The 20502-nt window shown below is 40.5% G+C and overlaps 1 protein-coding gene across 1 annotated transcript; it reads left to right on the top strand.

Annotated features, from left to right (window-relative positions):
* Positions 1-520: 520 nt before the first annotated feature.
* On the top strand, positions 521-11971 carry CHRNA3 (cholinergic receptor nicotinic alpha 3 subunit). The gene is made up of 6 exons (XM_077828057.1): positions 521-599; positions 2792-2931; positions 3024-3068; positions 7539-7648; positions 9058-10069; positions 11843-11971. Exons 1-6 carry the CDS (start codon positions 521-523, stop codon positions 11969-11971), a joined length of 1515 nt encoding a protein of 504 aa, XP_077684183.1.
* The last annotated feature ends 8531 nt before the right edge of the window (positions 11972-20502 follow it).

Raw genomic sequence — 20502 nt, forward strand, 5'->3', positions numbered from 1 at the left:
TCTGGCGGTTTTGGTCTCTTGGGCTCAGTTTACTGATAATTTGAGTATCTCTAATGTCAATATCCATTTCAGCACAGTTCAGTTATAAGATTTTTATTAATTAAACCTGTTCTAATGGCTTGGCACAAAGTTCCTATAAAGATTCATATCCTGTAAAGGAGCTGATTGGAAAAACTCTTAGCATTATCCAATTACTGGGCTCATTTATGCATCCACTAATGGCCTCTTGCCTACCCTTGTTGCCCGATGAATCGATGATTGCTTCTTGCCTACAGTAACTACATCTATTTGGTCTACGATTTATTTTGTGTTTCCAGTGCTCTCTGTTTATGACAATATGAACAGCTGAAAAGGGGGGCAGCACATCTTGCTAATGGGATCTCCATGGTGCAGAACTGTTCTTCAGGGTCCTGCAGTCTGCCTTATACAAGGATTTTATACATTGGAAGATTGGAGCTGTCTGTATTTCCCATGCCTGTGCAATCCTAGCAACTGAGCTTGTCGCCAGCAGTCTCTGTTGATGACAGTAATTCACAACGCCATGGAGAGCACATTCGCTCTATTTCTAGCTGCTGCTGCTGCCTTCTTTTTCTTTAAAGGTGAGTGGTCCTTGAATTTTTTTTTTAAAAGGAGGGGGTAGAAAGAGGATGGGTTATGGCTTTGTACAATTGTTTTTAATTGGTCTGGACTTAGGTTCAGCACTAATAAGTGGCATGCTGCAGGATTCGTATGAATCCCAGCTTCTTTTGTTAAACAATTTTAAAATCTCACCTTATGAACTCGTAACAAATAGCAGCCCTGATTTGGCATGCCAAATGGGTCCCATGATCCCACAAAGCCATTTAAACTTTAATCAAAAACTTCAATGTGGTTTTAAGGTTTAGCTCACTGTGGATACGTGCTCTAAAGTACTGGGGCATCAGCAGAAATAGGTGATGCCAAACAGCTGCTTGAGATAGCCTTAGAGGTGGCTCTGAACAGTGCACCTTATCTCTGCAGAACAAAGATCTCCTTCTTGCTATTACTGGTGCTCTGAGATGACAGCAACTTTAACCAAAATGTTGAAACACTGGTTTATATATACGTAGTTATTGTCTACAATGTGATGGATGCTGGATGTGTGGTAAACACAGAGATTTAATTCACATGTTATGGAAATGTAAGTTGGTCAACAGCATTTGGGAAGGAGCTGGCAAGAGGCTGAATATGAATCTTAAAACCCACCTACATAAAGGACTCAGGCATATTTAATCCAGGGGACTCCTGACTTGCTAATAATTATAGGTGAGATATCACTAAATGATTAAAGCAAGTCTACTGGCTAAAAAGTTAATTTTCCAGAAATAGGAAAGTATAAAGCTATCTATTTTAATCTGGTGTGTTGATTTGAGTGACTTTACTACCCTTGAAAAAAAAATAGCCTTCAAAATGAGTAGAGAGTGGGGATTTTTAACTGTATGTGGTCTGACATTGTGCCAGTCTCAGACTGGATGTCAGCAGAACTTCCAGAATAGGTCGGAAGGTAGATATTTTGTTTCTGAAACTTTATAGATCAGTTATTGTGCAGATGAGTACTTCTGCTGCCCTTCTGTTTGCTGGAAAATACTAACCTAGTAGGACTGGGGAAAAAAACCTCTCAAACATATCCTAGCAACTGCATGTAAATCTATATGCAGTCATTCTGTCATATTTTAAAAAGATCAACAGACTCTGTGTAGCTATTCCAGATTTACACAAGTGTTTCTGAAAGCAGAATTTAGCCCTAACTGTTAGTTTGTCTCACCAGCCATGTTGAAATATAAAATTATCCATAAATGGAGAAGAGATCTAATTTTTTTTAATGAAAGGATTTGGGCATATCACATCCAAGTACCAGTAGAGAGTCTCTTTAGGACAAGGCCACTAAATTCCAGGCAGGATCTGCCTCCCACAGTGTTTATCTGTTGCCTATGAGAATGGAAGCATAGTTTAAGGGACAGAAGATTCCCAGTTGTGCTTTGAGACCTTCAGTTTATAGCCATAAGATACCACAGATAGCAAAACCAGCATCAGAAAGGGACAATTGCAAATAGAATGAACTACCTATTACCAGCAGGACAGTGGGGTGGGAGGAGGTATTGTTTCATGGTCTCTGTGTGTATATAATGTCTTCATCGGATGCATACCGTGGAAACTGCAGAAGTGAGCTGTAGCTCACGAAAGCTCATGCTCAAATAAATTGGTTAGTCTCTAAGGTGCCACAAGTACTCCTTTTCTTTTTGCGAAGACAGACTAACATGGCTGTTACTCTGATACCTTTGAAATGGTGAATCAATTTTTAATCCTTGTTTCCTTATTTATAATGAGCAAGCTGTTAGCATCATTGCAACCATCCTATAATGAGCCTCAGTCTCCTGGGACAGTAAAATTTCCCAGGAGCTGGTCATATTAGAAAGTGTAGTTTTAGCTCCTCATGGGCTTAAGTTTGTAAGGAACATTTTTTTCTCTGACTTTGCTCAACCCCAACTCCTTTTTGTAGCGTTGAGGGACAAGGTGAGCCAGGGAAAAGGGCTTTTTCAGCTCCAGTTTCTAGGATTTTATTAAATTATCCTTTAAACTCCACTTGCAGAGACATATGAAAATCTCCATCTACCATTACATTTTATTCTTCTATTTTCATCTTAAATGAATGCCAAATTAACATCATGCAGATTTAATGTCTGGTTATTTAATTTTCAAAGGAAATAGCATTTGGCCACAAGAAGCTTCGTGGGTTGTTTCAAAACCAGAAGCCAACATAATCTCTTTTCAGGTTGCAGTTGTTCAGAAGTGGAGCACAGACTGTTTGCAGCCTTGTTTGCAAACTACAGTCAGTTTATCAGACCAGTGGAGAATGTGTCAGACCCTGCCATCATTCAGTTTGAGGTATCCATGTCACAGCTGGTGAAGGTGGTGAGTACAGGCTTCTTTCAGAACCTAGTAAGTATTACATTATTAGCCCAAAGAAAGGCCCACTCCTTTTTCAACATGGCTCTGTTTTTCAGGATGAAGTGAACCAGATAATGGAGACCAAGTTGTGGCTGAAACATGTGAGTAAATATAATCCCAGCACTGATAATATCAGCTCAGTTAATTTTTCTTTTAATGTCAATATGTAAGGTTTCTTGCTGTGTCCTCCACCCGCAATTTGGAAAGCAAAATGTTATATTGACCATCCTTTGCGTAATGCTCATTAATATCAACATTTAGCTAACTACTATAAAAGTGACATTGCACGTTACATTTATATACTACTTTTCATCCAGACATTTCAAAGCACTGTAGCTAGGTGGGAAAGCATTATTATTGCAATATTATAGTTGGGTGAACTGAACAAAAAGGTTAAATGGTTTTGCCAAAAAACAGAATCCAGATCTGCTGCCTCCATGCTGTCACCATTCAACTACACTGGGTTCTTCCCTGTAACCATTAGGTCCCATGCTAGGAGTTCCAAGGTCTAACCATTAGGTTATCCTGAATCCCCATTTTTCCATTCAATCTCTTTAATGAAAAATGTAAACTGCTAACATTAAAGATTTGTAAATAGGAATATTTAGGTCAAAAGCAAGGAATACCAGCTAAATCTTATGCTCAAATACATCTGTTAGTCGATAAGGTACCACAGGACTCTGCCGCTTTTACAGCTAGATAAACTGACCTAGGAATATTTTGGGAGGAACAGAGGAGGAAAATGGTAAACATTTTGCTAAATACAAACTGTTTCTACTACGTAAGTGTGACTATTATGTAAAGTAAATAAAACGTCCTTTCAGTCATGAAAAACAGCACAACAGAAAAATGCCTCAGCATAAGTAAACAAAAACTTAAATAAGCCAATGCTCAAAGCTGCTGGGACATTCTTCCTAGCCAGCATTTGTATAGATTTGACTTGCATTTAAGAAAAGGAAAGATCACAGCATCAGAGGTGCTGGCCTGGTAGGGTACTATGCTGCTTTGGTGCAGAGATTTGGGTTGGCCACACTTACCTTAATCCATTGCTGACACCTAGTGGCTGGCTATTTATTTGCCTTGAATGATTATGCAGCCTCCTGTGATAAAACCCACTGGAGCAGCACAGGAGGCCTACGAAACTCTGTGAAGCTCATCTTGTGGAGCGTAATTACACCGGCTACAGCCAGTCACAGTGCAGACACTGTGCAAGTTTCCCCCTGCATGTCTGCTAGTGCACTTTAGTTCTGTGAGGCCTCTGCAAGCCTAGCTTGGAATTCTTCTCACTATAATCTTTGTTGAACTGGACTACAGGTTATTGTTATGGGTAGAGTCGGATTAATGCAGGGGATTTAGGGGCTGCAGCCCAGGGCCTCGGGCTAATGGGGACCCCACAGGCCGGATGCGGCCCGCTGCTGCTTTTAATCTGGCTCACAGCAAGTCTCTGAGCCACAGGCTGGACGCTGGTCCCCGAGCCTTGGCACCCCCGCCCGGGGCTAGAGCCGCGAGCGCTGGCTGGCCGATGTGCCCCGTGGCCCCTAGGTGAGGGGAGTTCAGGGAACCTCTGCGCGCTGCCCCCAGCACCAGCTCCACAGCTCCCATTGGCCAGGTACTGTAGCCAATGGGAGCTGCGGGGGCAGTGCCTGCGATGCCTGTTGGCACAGGCAGTGTGCACCACACAGAGCGGCCTGGCTCCTCTGCTTTGGGAGTGGATGTGCCAGCCACCTCGGGGAGCAGAGCAGAGTAGCGCGGAGCCAGGGCAGGCAGGGATCCTGCCTTAGCCCTGCTGCACCACCAACCAGGAGCCTGCATCCCCTCCTGCACCCCAACCCCCTACCCCAGCCTGGAGCCCCCTCCTATACCCAACCTCCCTCCCAGACCCTGCACCTCCACCTGTACCCCAACCCCCTGTCCCAGCCCTGAGCCCCCTCCTGCACCCAAACTCCCACCTGGAGCCTATACCCCGAACCTCTTGCTGCACCCCACCCCCTGTCCATCCCTGGCCCCACCCCAGAGCCCACCCCCCAGCTGGAGCTGCATCCCCTCCTGTATCCCAATCCCCCGCCCCCACCCTGAGCCCACTTCCCCACTCCAAACCCCCAGGTGCCCAACAAAACCTAATAGCCCCTGGCCCACAGGAGAGTTAATCCAGCCCTGGTTATGGGCTGTGAACAAAATGCCTGTTGGAGACCAATATGGAACCAAACCCAAGGCCAGGTTGTGCTTGGCCTTTGGACAGGGGCAGAGGGAAATGAGGAAAGAAAGGATCCTTCCCCACCCCCTTTCTTGTATTTCCCATGAGAGTCCAGGCACACTTACAGTTCCTGGGCTTTGAAGATATTTACTTCAATGGGAGTTAGAGTCAAATCCTGCCTGAACACCTGCATGACCTGCACAAGGTCACACAGCAAGTCAGTGGCAGAATTAGGAATAGAATTCCCAGTACAATATTATTATGCAAGGTTAAAAGCACTACAACCACCTAATATAGGAGACTGCTAAGAATAATCTCTGCCAGTCCTAAGGGTTTTTTAGTGCCCTGAATTGTAGAATACTGTCTCTCAGGGAATAGCAGTACTGTAGAACATGTGCTGATTAAGGTGTTAACTACTGTTGGTCATACTGTTCAGAAATATGTCAGGCACACGATGAATCAATTAAATCGGTCATTAACTACAGTATTAACCTTTCCAAACTGAAAACACAGACCCATTAACGATATCCTTTATCCAGAAGGATCCCAAACATACTAACTCTATAGACCTATTTATACCCAAGAATTACCTCACCCACAACTGAAATGCAGCCACCCCTGGAATGGAACATGGTAATAGCTTAACACCATACAGCAACACCACAGTACAGGACAAAAAACACAGAATATCTGACCCAGCTGGAACTACATGGAACTTTATGTAGAGACAATGTACGTACCTATCCGGGGCCTTGTCCCGGACAACAGCATTAACACCCTGACTCTGAAAAAGAACCATGGCATTTTAATTACCAAATTGACCAAGATTTTTGTTTTTGAGTCTCACCAAAACAATGATATCTGCCACACTCCTTAAAATATCCTGGATTCTTTGTTCAATACTGACTCGTTTTGTAGTATGCAGTGTTGCAGTAGCGGTGTTGCTCCTAGAATATTGGAGACACAAGGTAGGTGAGGTCATATCTTTTATTGGACCCCTTCTGTTGGTGAGAGACAAGCTTTTGAACTTACACAGAGCTCTTCTTCAGCTCTGGGAAACTTACTCAGACTATATCTACAGTATCACTTTTGTTGGTAAAACTTATGTCACTCGGGTGTGAAAAAACACTCCCCTGAATGACATATATTTCACCGACAGAAGCACAGGTGTGGACAGCGTTATGTCGGTGAGAGAGCATTCCCCACCCACATAGCTACTGCCGCTTTTTAGGGGGGGATTTAATTATGCCAACCGGAGAGCTCTCCCTGCTGGCATAGAGCAGCTATACGGGAGACCTTGTGGCGGCACACCACTGCAAGGTCTGTAATGTGGCTGTGTCCACACTGCGCACCTTACAGTGGCACAGCTGTGCTGCTGCAAGGTATACAGGGTGGCCGCTCTTTGTCAGCAGGCGAGAACTCTCCTGCCAGCAAAATAAAGTTACCCCCAATGAGACGCTCTCCCACCGACAAAGCAGTGTCCACACCGGCGCTTTTGTCAGTTGGGGGGTGAGGGGAGGGAGTTTCACAGCCCTGATGACATAAGTTTTACCAATGGAAGTGCAGTGTAGACATAGCCTTAGTTTCCCAGAGCTGAAGAAGAGCTCTGTGTAAACTTGAAACCTTCTCTCTCCAAAACAGAAGTTGGTCCAATAAAAGATATTACTTCACCACATTGTGACTCAGAGGGAACTGTGTCACCTATTGAATTATCACTTTTTCTGTACTTTGGCATTCCTTTGATATCTCCTATTCAAGCATTAACCAAGCCCTACCCTCCTGTGCTGCCTTAGCTGGAGGGATCTGGCGTGGAGCTAGTTTACAATCTCAGAAATCTCTCTGGTTGCTCTAGAGATATTGTAAGATTGCTTTACCTTATGAGTGGTGATCATAGCATGAAAATATCAGGAGCAATTACATTCTAATATAATTGGGGGCTGAGAGGAAGAGGAGGCAGCCTGGTCTAGTGTAAAGGGAACTGGGATTGGGCATTAGGAGACCTGAGATGTATTCCTAGCTCTGCAACTGATCTGCTGTGTGACTTTGGTCAAATCACTTTACTTAATTGGGACTGTTTCCCATGTCACCCTTGGTCCATCTTGTCTATTTAAAATGTATGCTCTTTGGGGTAGGAGCTTTCTCTTGCATGTATACAGCACCTGGCACAATGGGTTCCCAATGTATGTGCTAATGAATACAAATAAATAACATGGTCTTAAAAGGTGATACATCTAGTCAGAGATTCTGAAAAAAAAACACCAACTTTATAAAAGTGACATTACAGCACTTTGTTTTAATGGAAAGAAGGGGCAGTAGTCCACAATTCGAGATGGGTCTTTTTGTAATTCTAATGAAGTTTGGTTTCTTCTGTGATTAGATCTGGAATGATTACAAACTTAAGTGGAATCCAGAGGAATATGGAGGTGTTGAGTTTATTCGAGTTCCAGCTGATAGGATCTGGAAGCCAGACATTGTCTTATATAACAAGTAAGACTATGCCATATCGAGTGCCTTTACTCTTAATTTGTTTTGGTTTTGTATCATGCATTTTAAAAAAAATTGAGCATTCCCATGACTATTACAAAAGACTTAAGATTTTGATGAAACCTGGGTAGCAATACACAGCAACTACGGTATATATTGCAAACTGTTACTTCTCTAGTAGAGCTACCCCCCAATCACTGCTTCTGTTGAACATCAATACTTTTGGAGTCTGTTGAGCTAATAAGTATTAAAAATTGAAAACACACATTTTAATAAGAGAAACAGACAGGAAACTTTAGACTCTGCATCCCTGTGCTCCTTCTACTCCCCACTCTTTCTATAATTGTTTTTGGAACTATATGCAAGGCTGGCAGTAAGAAGGAGCAGATAGTTCTGCCACACAACTTTCCTCTCATTTACAGATGAGAAACTCTTCAGTAATTCAGACCTTTCATTGAAAGGGAGTATTAGATCCAGACATTTTTGCAGTTAAAATTGCTACCCATCTGACATCAACACAGCATTAAATATAATTATATAAAAGCCCCAGGGTTGGTACACACTTAGGACTTTTGCTTCCAGCACGTCAATAGGAGACCAAATGTGTTACTGAGATGATACGTTGGCTATACACTATGTAAGGAAGCTGGCCTCAGTGAAACATGCTTGAAATACTCTCCAATACAGGAGTTCCCAAACTGTGGTCTGTACAGCACATGCTGGTAGGTCCATGAAGAGCTGGCTGGTCACGTGGTGCTGCCCTCTTCTCTTCTACAGTTTTCTAATCACATAAATAGCTAAAAATGCTTTCCCAGTCTTACTTTTCCATGTAAACAACAGCTGAAGTTGCCCCAGGGATGTTATGTGATTGTGAACAGGGTGGAGAGATGGCCCTGCTCTGATCCATGCATCCATAGTGACAAGCTGCGGTAGGAGCCCTGAATTCCTGCTTTCTTAGAGGAGTGATACTGCAAGGTACTGGGGGGATGGAGAGGAGAGAGAGAGAGAGAGAGAGAACCAAGCACAGTAAGGAAGATCAGCTTGTCCATCACTTTGTTCTGACACAAAAGAGCTCAAGTTTGCTGCCTTGGGTATGGATCACATTTAGCCAGGTTACAGGAGTAGAAAATACTACCATCTTGATCTTCAGCAGTTGTAAGTCCATGTAGCTCCACTGATGACAATGGAACTACGCTTATTTACATCAGCCATGGATCTAGTACTACATATGCAATTTAGCACAGTTAACATTACTGCTGGAATGCTGAAGTGTGCATTTGCTCACTTACAGTGCATGAATCCAGAGTCACTGTATATACATAAACCTATGTTCTTAACCTTTTCTTATATGAAAGTGATTTGATTAGTTGAAATGCCTATCTTTTTTTTCCACCCTGGTTTATTTTTTACAGTGCAGTTGGGAACTTCCAAGTTGATGACAAGACAAAGGCCTTTTTGAAATACACAGGAGAAGTGACCTGGATACCTCCAGCTATTTTTAAAAGTTCATGTAAAATAGATGTGACCTACTTTCCATTTGACTATCAAAACTGCACCATGAAGTTTGGTTCCTGGTCTTATGATAAAGTTAAAATTGACTTAGTTTTAATTGGCTCTACAATGAACCTCCAAGACTACTGGGAGAGTGGAGAATGGGTTATTATTAAAGCTCCTGGATATAAACATGACATTAAGTACAACTGTTGTGAAGAGGTATATCCAGATATCACCTATTCTCTTTATATTAGGCGCCTGCCTTTATTTTATACTATCAACATGATTATCCCATGTCTGTTGATTTCTTTCTTAACTGTTTTGGTGTTCTACTTGCCTTCAGACTGTGGTGAGAAGGTGACACTATGCATATCAGTCCTTTTATCCTTAACTGTATTTCTCCTAGTGATCACAGAGACCATCCCCTCTACCTCTTTGGTGATCCCACTTATTGGAGAATACCTCCTCTTCACCATGATATTTGTAACTCTTTCCATTGTCATTACTGTGTTTGTACTTAATGTGCACTATAGAACACCCAAGACACACACAATGCCTGAGTGGGTGAAGACCGTTTTCTTGAACTTACTTCCCAAGATCATGTTTATGACCAGGCCTGCCCGTGATAGAGAGAAGAATCAGAAGCCAAAGCCACTTTACAGTGCTGAGCTCTCAGACTTAAATTGCTTCAGCAGCTCTGAAACCAAATGCTGCAAAGATGGCTTCATATGTCAAGATATAACATGCAGCTGTTGTTGGTGTCAACGAATAAAGTTTTCTGACTTCAGTGGCAATCTTACAAGGAGTACAAGCTATGAATCGGTAGATGCTCCACTTTCGTTTTCAGTTTTGTCACCAGAAATGAGAGATGCAATTGAAAGTGTCAAATATATTGCAGAGAATATGAAAATGCAGAATGAAGCCAAAGAGGTAAGAACAACTTTCAGCATTAGTTACTGAGGTTACAGGCATTATTTACCATGAGTGTCGGAGTGTGGTTTTTTTTTTGGTAGTAGTAAACATCCCAGCTGCCTTTCATAAAAACATTGCAGAACAACTCACAATTTCTTGATACAAATAACCCACATTGTTTACATTACAGGTGTATGGGGCCATGAATCAATCAGTGGAGTGAAATTCATATTGGGGAGAAACAGTGTTGCACTGAACTCCTTTTACTGCCAATGCCAACCCATCTGCTAAAGTGGAATCAATTACATTAACTCTTTTGGAGGGAGTAACAAGCACAAGATTTGCAGTCAGAATGAGAGCTTGGGAAATCCTAGCACCGCAGTTAGCTCACTGTGTGCCCTTGGGCAAGTCACCACTGCCGTAAAATAAATATTTACTTACCTGTAGTGAGGCTTTCCCTGATAATAATTCTCATGCTGAACTGCTTCTGTGGATAAATACAAAACAGCGAAGTTCAGGGCTCTCAATTTGGCATTTTTCTTAAGTGCTAAATTCACTCAATTTTTCTGTTTCAAAAGCCAGGAGAGCTTCTGATGGTTATCACTACTTCTCAGTCATACAGAGAGCAGATACAAGTAACTCATATGCAGCCACTCTATCATTATCTTTACCACCTGTAGGTCATGTTCAGCAAAGCACTCAAGCACCTGCTTAAATTAAGTTTGGTGCTAAGTATTTTGTTGAATCTGGGCCTTATTCAGGATTCATGTGTTCTATATGCTCTTTTGATCTCCCTCAGCTTTAAGAATTATAGTTCTTTTCTAGAAAAATCTATTTTCTACATCAAAAGTAAAATGCATTGTTCTTATTTTTCATAATAGCATTCAAGAATGAAGTATGCACATATACTGTGTTCATCTAGGAAAGCTGAAGTAAAGACTGAAATTTATTAAGCTTAGCTTTACTTAGGATACTTATTTAACATTTATTTCCAACATTAACTTAAGTTTATGCATTATTTCAAAGCTATTTATCATTTTATTTCTTGTTATCAACATAATCATTCAATGTAAAAACCACTCCTGCTGGAAAGCTTTTTTTCCAGTCTTGATACAGTATATGAAGGAGAAAAGTTTTTACATCATACATAAGCATCTTGCTTTCTAATACAGTATTAAAAACTGTAAGAAATGTCAAGAGATGCTTTTAAAGTCATTGACAGATTAATTAAGTTGCATCCGCCCATGCACTTACCCCTTCAACAGGAATGGTGCGTTTCAATAGGACTTAGATACATAGGTGCCCAAGTGACTTTTGAAAGAGTTCCCTCTATAAAGTCTCTTTCACCTTCAAATTTCTGTCCCCATGGAAGAGGGGCCATATGTCCCCTGTGTGTTTAGTGAAAGGGTCAGTTCTATTATCTTAAAATAGTGTTACGAAGTTGGAATTAATTTAGAAAGATAGCTTCTGCAACTCATGCAAAGCAAGTTTCAGCCATAATGAATCAAACCATTTGGGGGATGAAGAGATAGTAAGTTAATTCTGCACTGTTTTTGGCCTGAATGTTTTTGGATGAATGGTGGATGAATTTCTGCTGCCTCAAAAGCCAGGTTCGAAGTTGTGGTCATATGAAAGAGGAAACATTCTGTACATGGAGGAGCTCCCATGTACATTTTTGCTGAACACAGAAAGAAGTTCTGATATTACCAACCAATTTAATGATTAGTAAACTTTACCTTTATCAGAACATGCCTGCTTCCTGTCTTATTTGTCTGTGTTTATATTTTTCAGATTCAGGATGATTGGAAGTATGTTGCCATGGTAATTGATCGCATTTTTCTGTGGGTTTTTATTCTGGTATGTATTCTAGGAACAGCGGGATTGTTTTTACAACCATTGATGGCTGGAGATGAAATGTAGGAATTCAAAATACTCTGTTGTAAAAGAAAGTTGTTTGCTGACCAAACATTTTATGCTCTTTTTTGTTACTTTAGCTGCTTCTGTATATACTGCTTTATTAGTAGAATAAAAGATGTCTGTAGACTCATTAAGCTTCACCCAGCAAAGCTTCATTATAAATGTGAAAAGCTTTAACTGATTTTAAAAATGTAATGACAGCCAATCTGAAGGTAATATTCTCCAGACTATTGCCAGATATCCCTTACAAGAGCTGGGGAAAAGGAAGGTAGTGTATAAAAATTCACAGAAGTGTTTGTTTAAAAGCATTTATGATATGGACATGTCCAACAGAAATTGGAAATCACAGCATTTCCACAGGAATGTTTAGAGAACTGTCAAAAGGCTGAAGAATTTAGGTTACCTGACCTACTTCCAACACTCATGTCCAGTGCTATATCCTCCAGGATGCAACATGCTTCAGTACAATTCTTCTGGGAGCAAGATCACAACTAGTGCCATAAATCCACTCCAGTATATAGCCATTTAGAAACTGTAGCTCTTGAATTGCTGTACTAATATGCAACTTGTTGGTATATGATGTACCCATTATTATGCCAGGTTTTGAGGGGAACAAGTAGTGGGTAAGTTACTTTAGAACAAGGCCAACTCATTTATAGCTGGATATTATGTTAAGGTAGCAAAGTGGCCATTGCATGATTCTGCTCACCTCCCATTTTGGAAACGGAACAAAATTGCTAGCAAAATGTCAAGTTATTCAGACCTAATAATATCATTACACACGCGCGTGCACACACAAACAGCTCACATGAAGGAATTAAGATATTACAGGATAATTTTGTTTCACATGCTATAGACAAGTACTTAAATAAAAGGTAGGTAGATATAAAATTTTCCTGTAAAGTGTAGTAGAACTGCTTCTCATACATACATCCCATATGTTTTTACCAGTAACTGTAGAGATACTTAAACAGGAGCATGAATATAAATATAGTATACTAAAAGGGTCGGGGAAGGCGCTTGGTAAAAATGTGAATTGTTCTAATGCAAAATTGGAAATTTCATGGAAATGTGGAAGTAGTTATATAAAATTTTTGAAAAAATAAACAGAATTATGTAGTTTCAAAACGTATTTGTTATTCTGGTTGCATGATACTCTGTGTAGAGTAACATTAGCTACTGTTTGGTGCACTCAGACCCCCAGTAATTCACAGAAGCACAGACCCAGGAGTAGGGGATCTATTAGAAATTATTTGGTTTTAAAACGCTTAGAGCAGCAATTTGAGGATGAACTGTAGAGCCCAATAATTGTGGTGTGAGCGATTTTGTCTTTATGTAATACATAAAAATTATGGAAGTGACTGAAAGCTTTTCTCCATTTTACAAAAAATGTTACTTAAATCAGGGTTGGGGCCCTGTTGTATTAGAACCTGACAATCAGCTCAACTGTAAATACAGCATAATTTTCATTTTTGTATTGAAGCAAGAGGGGAAATAAACATTAGCAGCAAGGAGGTTAGAACCAGGTATCCAGTCCATACTGTTGCTCTCATTTTCATACAACATGACTACAGTAACTAAACAATGTGTGCACTGCAACTGTAAGCAGAAGCAATGAAGAAAATATGAATGTGAGAGGAGATCCAAAACATGTTCTGTGTCACCACTCACAGGCAATGGGCTAGGGTGCTGATGCACCTTAATACTAGGAAAGATAAAAGTTGAGTCATACCACAGGTCAAATCAGATACCTTATTAGACGTCTACTTTTGAAATGAACTGTAACAACAAAGGAAGACAAGTTAATGTCTGATTACATGTAACTATATACACAAAGGAGATAAGTTAGAATCTTTTCAATCACATGTACCTGTAAATTGAAGGCCAGAAAATGGCAATGTGCATTTTTTTCTCCTGTTTGTGAGTGTAATTATATACTCTGTACAACCTAGAAAGTTACTCCACAGATTAAATGTGTTGTGAAGTAACAAGCAACTATATTGAAAATGTTTACAAAATAACTTTTATAAATACTAAATATGAAGTAATTCCAACCAGTATGAAAGTCAGCATGACACCAGATCCAAATAGAAACAAAAAGAGAAATATCTAATTCCCCAACACTGCAGCCACTACCATATACCATTAATATCAAAGGACAGAATGTTGTAATTTTCACAAAAGAAACACCTTATTAATACCTCTCTGCAATTTACATGAAACTCTTCACAGTAGCTATCAAGGTTCCTTCCCCACTCTGAACTCTAGGGTACAGATGTGGGGACCTGCATTAAAACCCCCTAAGCTTATTTTTACCAGCTTAGATTAAAACTTCCCCAAGGTACAAACTATTTTACCTTTTGCCCTTGGACTTTATTGCTGCCACCACCAAGCATCTAATCAATATATAACAGGGAAAGAGCCCGCTTGGAAACGTCTTTCCCCCCAAAATCCTCCCCAAACCCTACACCCCCTTTCCTGGGGAAGGCTTGATAAAAAGCCTCATCAATTTGCATAAGTGAACATAGACCCAAACCCTTGGATCTTAACAATGAAAAAGCAATCAGGTTCTTAAAATAAGAATTTTAATTGAAGAAAAAATAAAAGAATCACCTCTGTAAAATCAGGATGGTAAATACCTTACAGGGTAATCAGATTCAAAACATAGAGAATCCCTCTAGGCAAAACCTTAAGTTACAGAAAGGCACAAAAACAGGAATCTACATTCCATTCAGCACAGCTTATTTTATCACCTATTTAAACAAAACAGAATCTAAGGCATATCTAGCTAGATTACTTACTAAGTTCTAAGACTCTGTTCCTGGCAAAACAACACACAGACAGAGCAAACCTTTGTTTCTCCCCCCTCCAGCTTTGAAAGTATCTTGTCTCCTTATTGGTCATTTTGGTCAGGTGCCAGCGAGGTTATCCTAGCTTCTTAACGCTTTACAGGTGAAAGGGTTTTTCCTCTGGCCAGGAGGGATTTTAAAAGTGTTTACCCTTCCCTTTATATTTATGACAGTAGCTAAATAGCAAAATCAATATTTTTTCTAGCTTTTAAAACAAGTATTAAATAAAGATATTCTCTAAAATGTTCTTGTTTGGTTACTGAATTAAACTTGATGTGGGGGTGCTGCTATAGTATGACATACTCATGTTAAAAACAACAGTGTAGAATAGTCAGGGAGACCTTAGATTCCAGGGCACAATATGAGCATAAATTCAATCCAGCTGGTGTTACTGAAACCTGATGGGAGGGTTGTAAGATTGGAATGTGACAATCAATGGTTATAACCTCTTAGAAAGAACTGAGTGAGCAAAAGAAGAAAGGTAGTGGCACTCCTTCTCAAAAGTGGCATTACTTTGTTTCCAAGTCATTGATAATTCAGAAGAAAAATGATTTTGAATGCATAAGGATCAATGTCCTAAGAGATAAAGCACAAGATGGAGTATTAGTTGGTGTCTGCTACAGACCACCCAATCACATGAGGGAACAGGATTACCATCTCCTTTTGCACCTATTTTTAATGTGCAGAGGGAAAAGCTGCATGATCATGGTGGACTTCAGTTTGAGTGACAAATGCTGGAAGTCTCATGCTGCTGGTACTCAAACATCCTTGGGGTTTCTAAATATTATAGCTAATAATTTCCTAACTCAAGAAGTGTTGCATCCACCACGGGGGAATTCTATATTAGACAGCATCTTGACTGATAAAGAGGAAGTGATCATAGAACATGATCACACTCATAATGTGCAAACACATTAAAGTCCAGACCAGTAATATTTATACTTGGTGCTTTAAAGGGGCAATTTCACAAAGCTGAAAACAATTATGAGCCAAATCAGCTGGATGAATTTAATCAGAAAAATATGAATGATAATTGGGAATCATTTAAGGACACTTTACTAGATGCCCAAAAAGCCACAATTCCACAATCGAGGAAGAAGAACATACTGGCTAAAAACTGACTTGAAATTGAGAGGGGAAGTGAAGGGAGCTATACAAAAATAATATATAACAAAAGGAAGAAAGGGGAAGTTAACAGTAATGAATATAAATCAAAAGCTAGGAATTGTAGAAAGATTGATAAGGGAAGCAAAGGGACACAAGGAGCAATCCATGGACAGCAGAGTTAAGGACAACAGTTTTGTTTACAAAAAGAATCCTGACAATGATATTGGTCCATTACTAGATGGAAATGGTAGAATCATTATTAATAACGCAGAAAAGGCAGAAAAGTTCAATAAACATTTCTGTTTTATATTTGGGAAAAAAACAGATGATATAGTCATATCATATGAGAACACTCTTTCCATTCCACTAGTATTACAGGAGGATGTTAAACAGCAGCTACTAAAGTTAGACATTTTTAAATCAGCAGGTCTAGATAACTTGCATCTAAAAGTTTTTAAAGAACTAGATGGACCATTAATACTGATTTTTAATAAGTCTTGAAACTTCAGGAAAACTCCAGAAGACTGGAAGAAAGCTAAAGTTGTGCCAGTATTTAAAAAGGATAGACTGGATGACCCCAGTAATTATATACTTTTCAGTCTGAAAATGATCCCGCACAGAATAATGGAGCAGCTGATTCAGGAGTCTATTAATATAGAATTAAAAGAGGATAATATAATTAATATCAACCATCCTGGGTTTATGGAAAATATATCCTGTCAAACAACTTGATATTTTTTGGATGAAATTACACGTTCAGTTGATAAAGGTAATAGTGTTGAAGTAATAGACTTAGACTTTTGTAAGATGTTTGTCTTGGAATCACACAACATTATGATTACAAAACTTGATCTATATAAAACTAAGATGGCACACATTAAAAGGATTTAAAACTGGCTAACCAATAGGTCTCTAGATGTAGTTGTAAACAGGGAATCATTGAGAAGGTGTGTTTCTACTGGCATACTGCACAGATCTGTTCTTGTCCCTACGCTATTTAACATTTTTATCAATAACCTGGAATAAAACATAAAATCATCACTGAACGTTTGCAAAAGACAAAAATTGGAGGAGTGGTAAATAGTGTAAAGGACAAGTCATGGATGCAGAGTTATCTGGATCACTTGATAAAAGCTGGGTACGTGGGAACAATATACATTTTAATATGGCTCAATGTAAATGTATACATCTAGGAACAAAGAATGCAGGCCACACTTACATGATGGGGAACTCTATCCTGGGAAGCAGGATCTCTGAAGAAGATTTGGGGGAAGGAGAATGGATAATCTGCTGAACATGAGCTCCCAGTGAGACGCTGTGGCCAAAAAGGCTAATCTGATCAGTGGAGGCATAAACAGGGGAAGCTCAAGTAGATGACAGGTGCCCTCCATACTGGGGGGATACCAGCTAAAAGGGAGGACACATGACCTTTCCTCTCCTGGCTGTTCAGCTGCTCTCCTTGGCAGCCAGACACAGGCAGGGAGTGGGACCGAACCGCTCCTGGATGCTGCCCAGGGCAGCGCAGCTGCTGTCTGGGAGAGCACCTGGTGGCAGCGGTGGTGGGCTGCCTCCCGGGCTTGGCTTCTGGGACAGCGGCTGAGCGAGTTGGAGCGTCCTTCCCCACCCCCCACCCCCAACCTTGGCATGTTCTGTGTCCAGCAGTGAGAGCCTGGCTGGGGAGGGATGGTGTCAATACCAAGAGAGAGAAAATTGCTTTTGTAGTGAGCCAGCCACTCCCAGTCCCTATTCAAGCCCAAATTGATGGTGTTAAGTTTGCAAATGAATTGTAGCTCTGCAGTTTCTCTTTGAAGTCTGTATTGACACCTCCTCATCAATTATTGGGAGTGGACCACAGCCACCCTGACTGAATTGGCCTTCAGCATTGGTTCTCCACTTGTAAAGTAACTCTCTTCTCTTCATATGCCAATATATATTTATGCCTGTATCTGTAATTTTCACTCCATGCATCTGAGGAAGTGGGGTTTTTACCCATGAAAGCTTATGCCCAAATAAATCTGTTAGTCTTTAAGGTGCCACCAGACTCCGCTGTTGTTTTTGTGGATACAGACTAACACGGCTACCTCTGATACTTGCGATGCACTAGGCAGCGGCCCAGGCAGCGTGGCAGGAAGAGGCTCTGGTCCCACCCCTTCTCTTCCGGCTGTGGCCCTGCCCCTTCCGCTCCCCCACTCATCCCCTTCCCCCCGCCCCACATGAATCACCTACAGTAGAGGTTATTTTACTGTGTTTTGTGTAGGCCTTGCTAGAGCCCTAGGCATAACTAACAGTGTGAACCAAAGGCTGTGAACCAGAGTAGGCCTGGCCTTGACAAAATAACAACACCCTACGTATTAGCTAACACCAAGTAACCACATTCCTGACCTGAGAGGATGGTGCAGGATGTCCAGAGTTCTCAAGTAACTACATAAACACATTCTTAAGAGGTGGCACAGGAACACACCAACCCCTCGTAAGATAAGGATTGGATGACAGGATAGTGGTGTTTTGTTTGAACTAGCAAGTACAAGGTGTAGGGCTGGTAACTAACAACATATGGAGTGTAATACGTAACTTGTTTGTATCAGTGTATATAAGAAGTCATAGGAGAGGCATCTTTGACCAGCCTAGGGGGCAGTGTCCTGGTGCGCTGACTGAGCTGGTACCACTGTTGCAGGCATACATGTATTAGTGTACCTGTAGCTCCTATGGGACCCTAGTACCGTGCTTTGTCAGCCGCGTGCCTTCACCACTGAACCAAACCGGTGGTCGTTCTTATGAATAACATCAAGGTCTGCTGAATTAACATGTTTCAGTGTCTGCTAATGCAGCTGACATCAGAGCTCCAAGACCAGTAACAACACTGTTGGAGCAGCAACATTTCTCAGCACTTAACATTTGGCACTGCTGTGACAGCTGTTGGAATACTGTGTCCAGTTCTAGCGTCCACAATTCAAGAAGCATGTTGAAAAATTGGAGCGTGTTCAGAAAAGAACCATGAGAACGATTGAAGTATTAGAAAGCATGCCTTACAGAGACAGACTCAAGGAGCTCAATCTACTTAGCTCAAAGAGAAGGTTAAGGGGTGACTTGATTACAGACTAGAAACACCTGCATAGGGAACAAATATCTGATAACTAGCTCTTCAATCTAGCAGAGAAGTGTAACACATCCAATGGCTGGAAGTTGAAGCTAGCCAAATTCAGACTGGAAATAAGGCATAAATTTGTAAACAGTGAAGGTAATTAATCAGTGAAATAATTTACGAAGGATCATGGTAAATTTCCATCATTGGAAATTTTTAAATCAATATCAGATGACTTCTTTCAAGATATGCTCTAGGTATCATTCTGGGGAAAATTATATGGCCAATGTTATACAGGAAGTCAAATTAGTCCAGTGGTGGGCAACCTGAGGCTTGTGGGCGCCCGTCAGGGTAATCCACTGGTGGGCCGTGAGACATTTTGCTGATGTTGACCATCCGCAGGCACGGAGGCCTGCAATTTCCAGTGACCACGGTTTGCCGTTCCTGGCCAATGTGAGCTGAGGGAAGCGACAGCCAGCATGTCCCTGTGGCCCGTGCCGCTTCCCGCAGCTCCCATTGGCCAGGAACGGCGAACCGCAGCCACTGGGAGCCGCGGCTGGCTGTGCCTGTGGACAGTCAATGTAAACAAACTGTCTTGCAGTCCGCCAGTGGATTACCCTGATGGGCCGCATGCAGCTTGCTTGTGATAGTGTAATTGTGATAGTGTAATCCTGCAGCCACTACAGGATTACACTATCACAATGGCCCCTTCTGGCTTTGGAATCTATGAATTACATTAAAAAAAAATTAAATCCAGAGACAGAACTTTGCTTCAGACCAGATGGCTGTACATTGAATAGATGTCCAATAAATAGAGTTTTATTTTAAAAAATTAAAAAACTAAAAAAGCTGTTTTATTATGCAAATATATTTAGTTGCCAATACCAACTAAGCTTAATTCTTATAATTCAGATTTATGCGTGAGTCCAAAAGTGAAGAGAATCTAGGGAGACTATTTTATTAAGAATGTGGATATTAAATGTGTGAAACCTGAATTAAAAAGGCATACACAGCTTTCAGCAAGTTTTCTTTAGAAACCAGGACTCAAATTCTTGTTTTGTATAAGTGTTTACAAACGTCATTTTGAAAAACAAAGTATGTTAGAGAGGAAGTATAGTCTTGTGGTTATAGCACAGGACTAGGAATCAGAATTATTTCAGAACTCATGTGCAACTTTGGACAAGTCATTTAATTCTTTGCCTCTTTTTCCCTATCTGAAACAATACTATATACCTGTTGCAAGGTTTATATCTGGTAAATTACAGAAGCGCAAAATAGTATTAATTCCAAACTTAAACTGATAATTGAGCTATGTCTTTAAAGTTAATAGTATTTTTCACTGAAAATGTATGAATAAAGACAAATATAGAACCATAGATTATTTTAATTTACATATTACATCAAGTGTATTAGAATAGATGGTTAATATTTGTAATTTACTCTAAAAACTCAAATTTTCAGAACACTCAAAAGAACTTAGCCTCTTAAAATCCTCT

Source organism: Eretmochelys imbricata, chromosome 10 (assembly GCF_965152235.1).
Source record: "Eretmochelys imbricata isolate rEreImb1 chromosome 10, rEreImb1.hap1, whole genome shotgun sequence".
Lineage (NCBI taxonomy): Eukaryota > Metazoa > Chordata > Testudines > Cheloniidae > Eretmochelys > Eretmochelys imbricata.

Excerpts from the sequence above, each read along its gene's own strand:
- CHRNA3 (XM_077828057.1), top strand. The coding sequence starts at position 521 with ATGACAGTAATTCACAACGCCATGGAGAGCACATTCGCTCTATTTCTA. Across the intron at positions 3,069-7,538 it reads CCAAGTTGTGGCTGAAACAT|ATCTGGAATGATTACAAACT; the intron begins GTGAGTAAATAT and ends TTCTGTGATTAG. Across the intron at positions 7,649-9,057 it reads GACATTGTCTTATATAACAA|TGCAGTTGGGAACTTCCAAG; the intron begins GTAAGACTATGC and ends TATTTTTTACAG.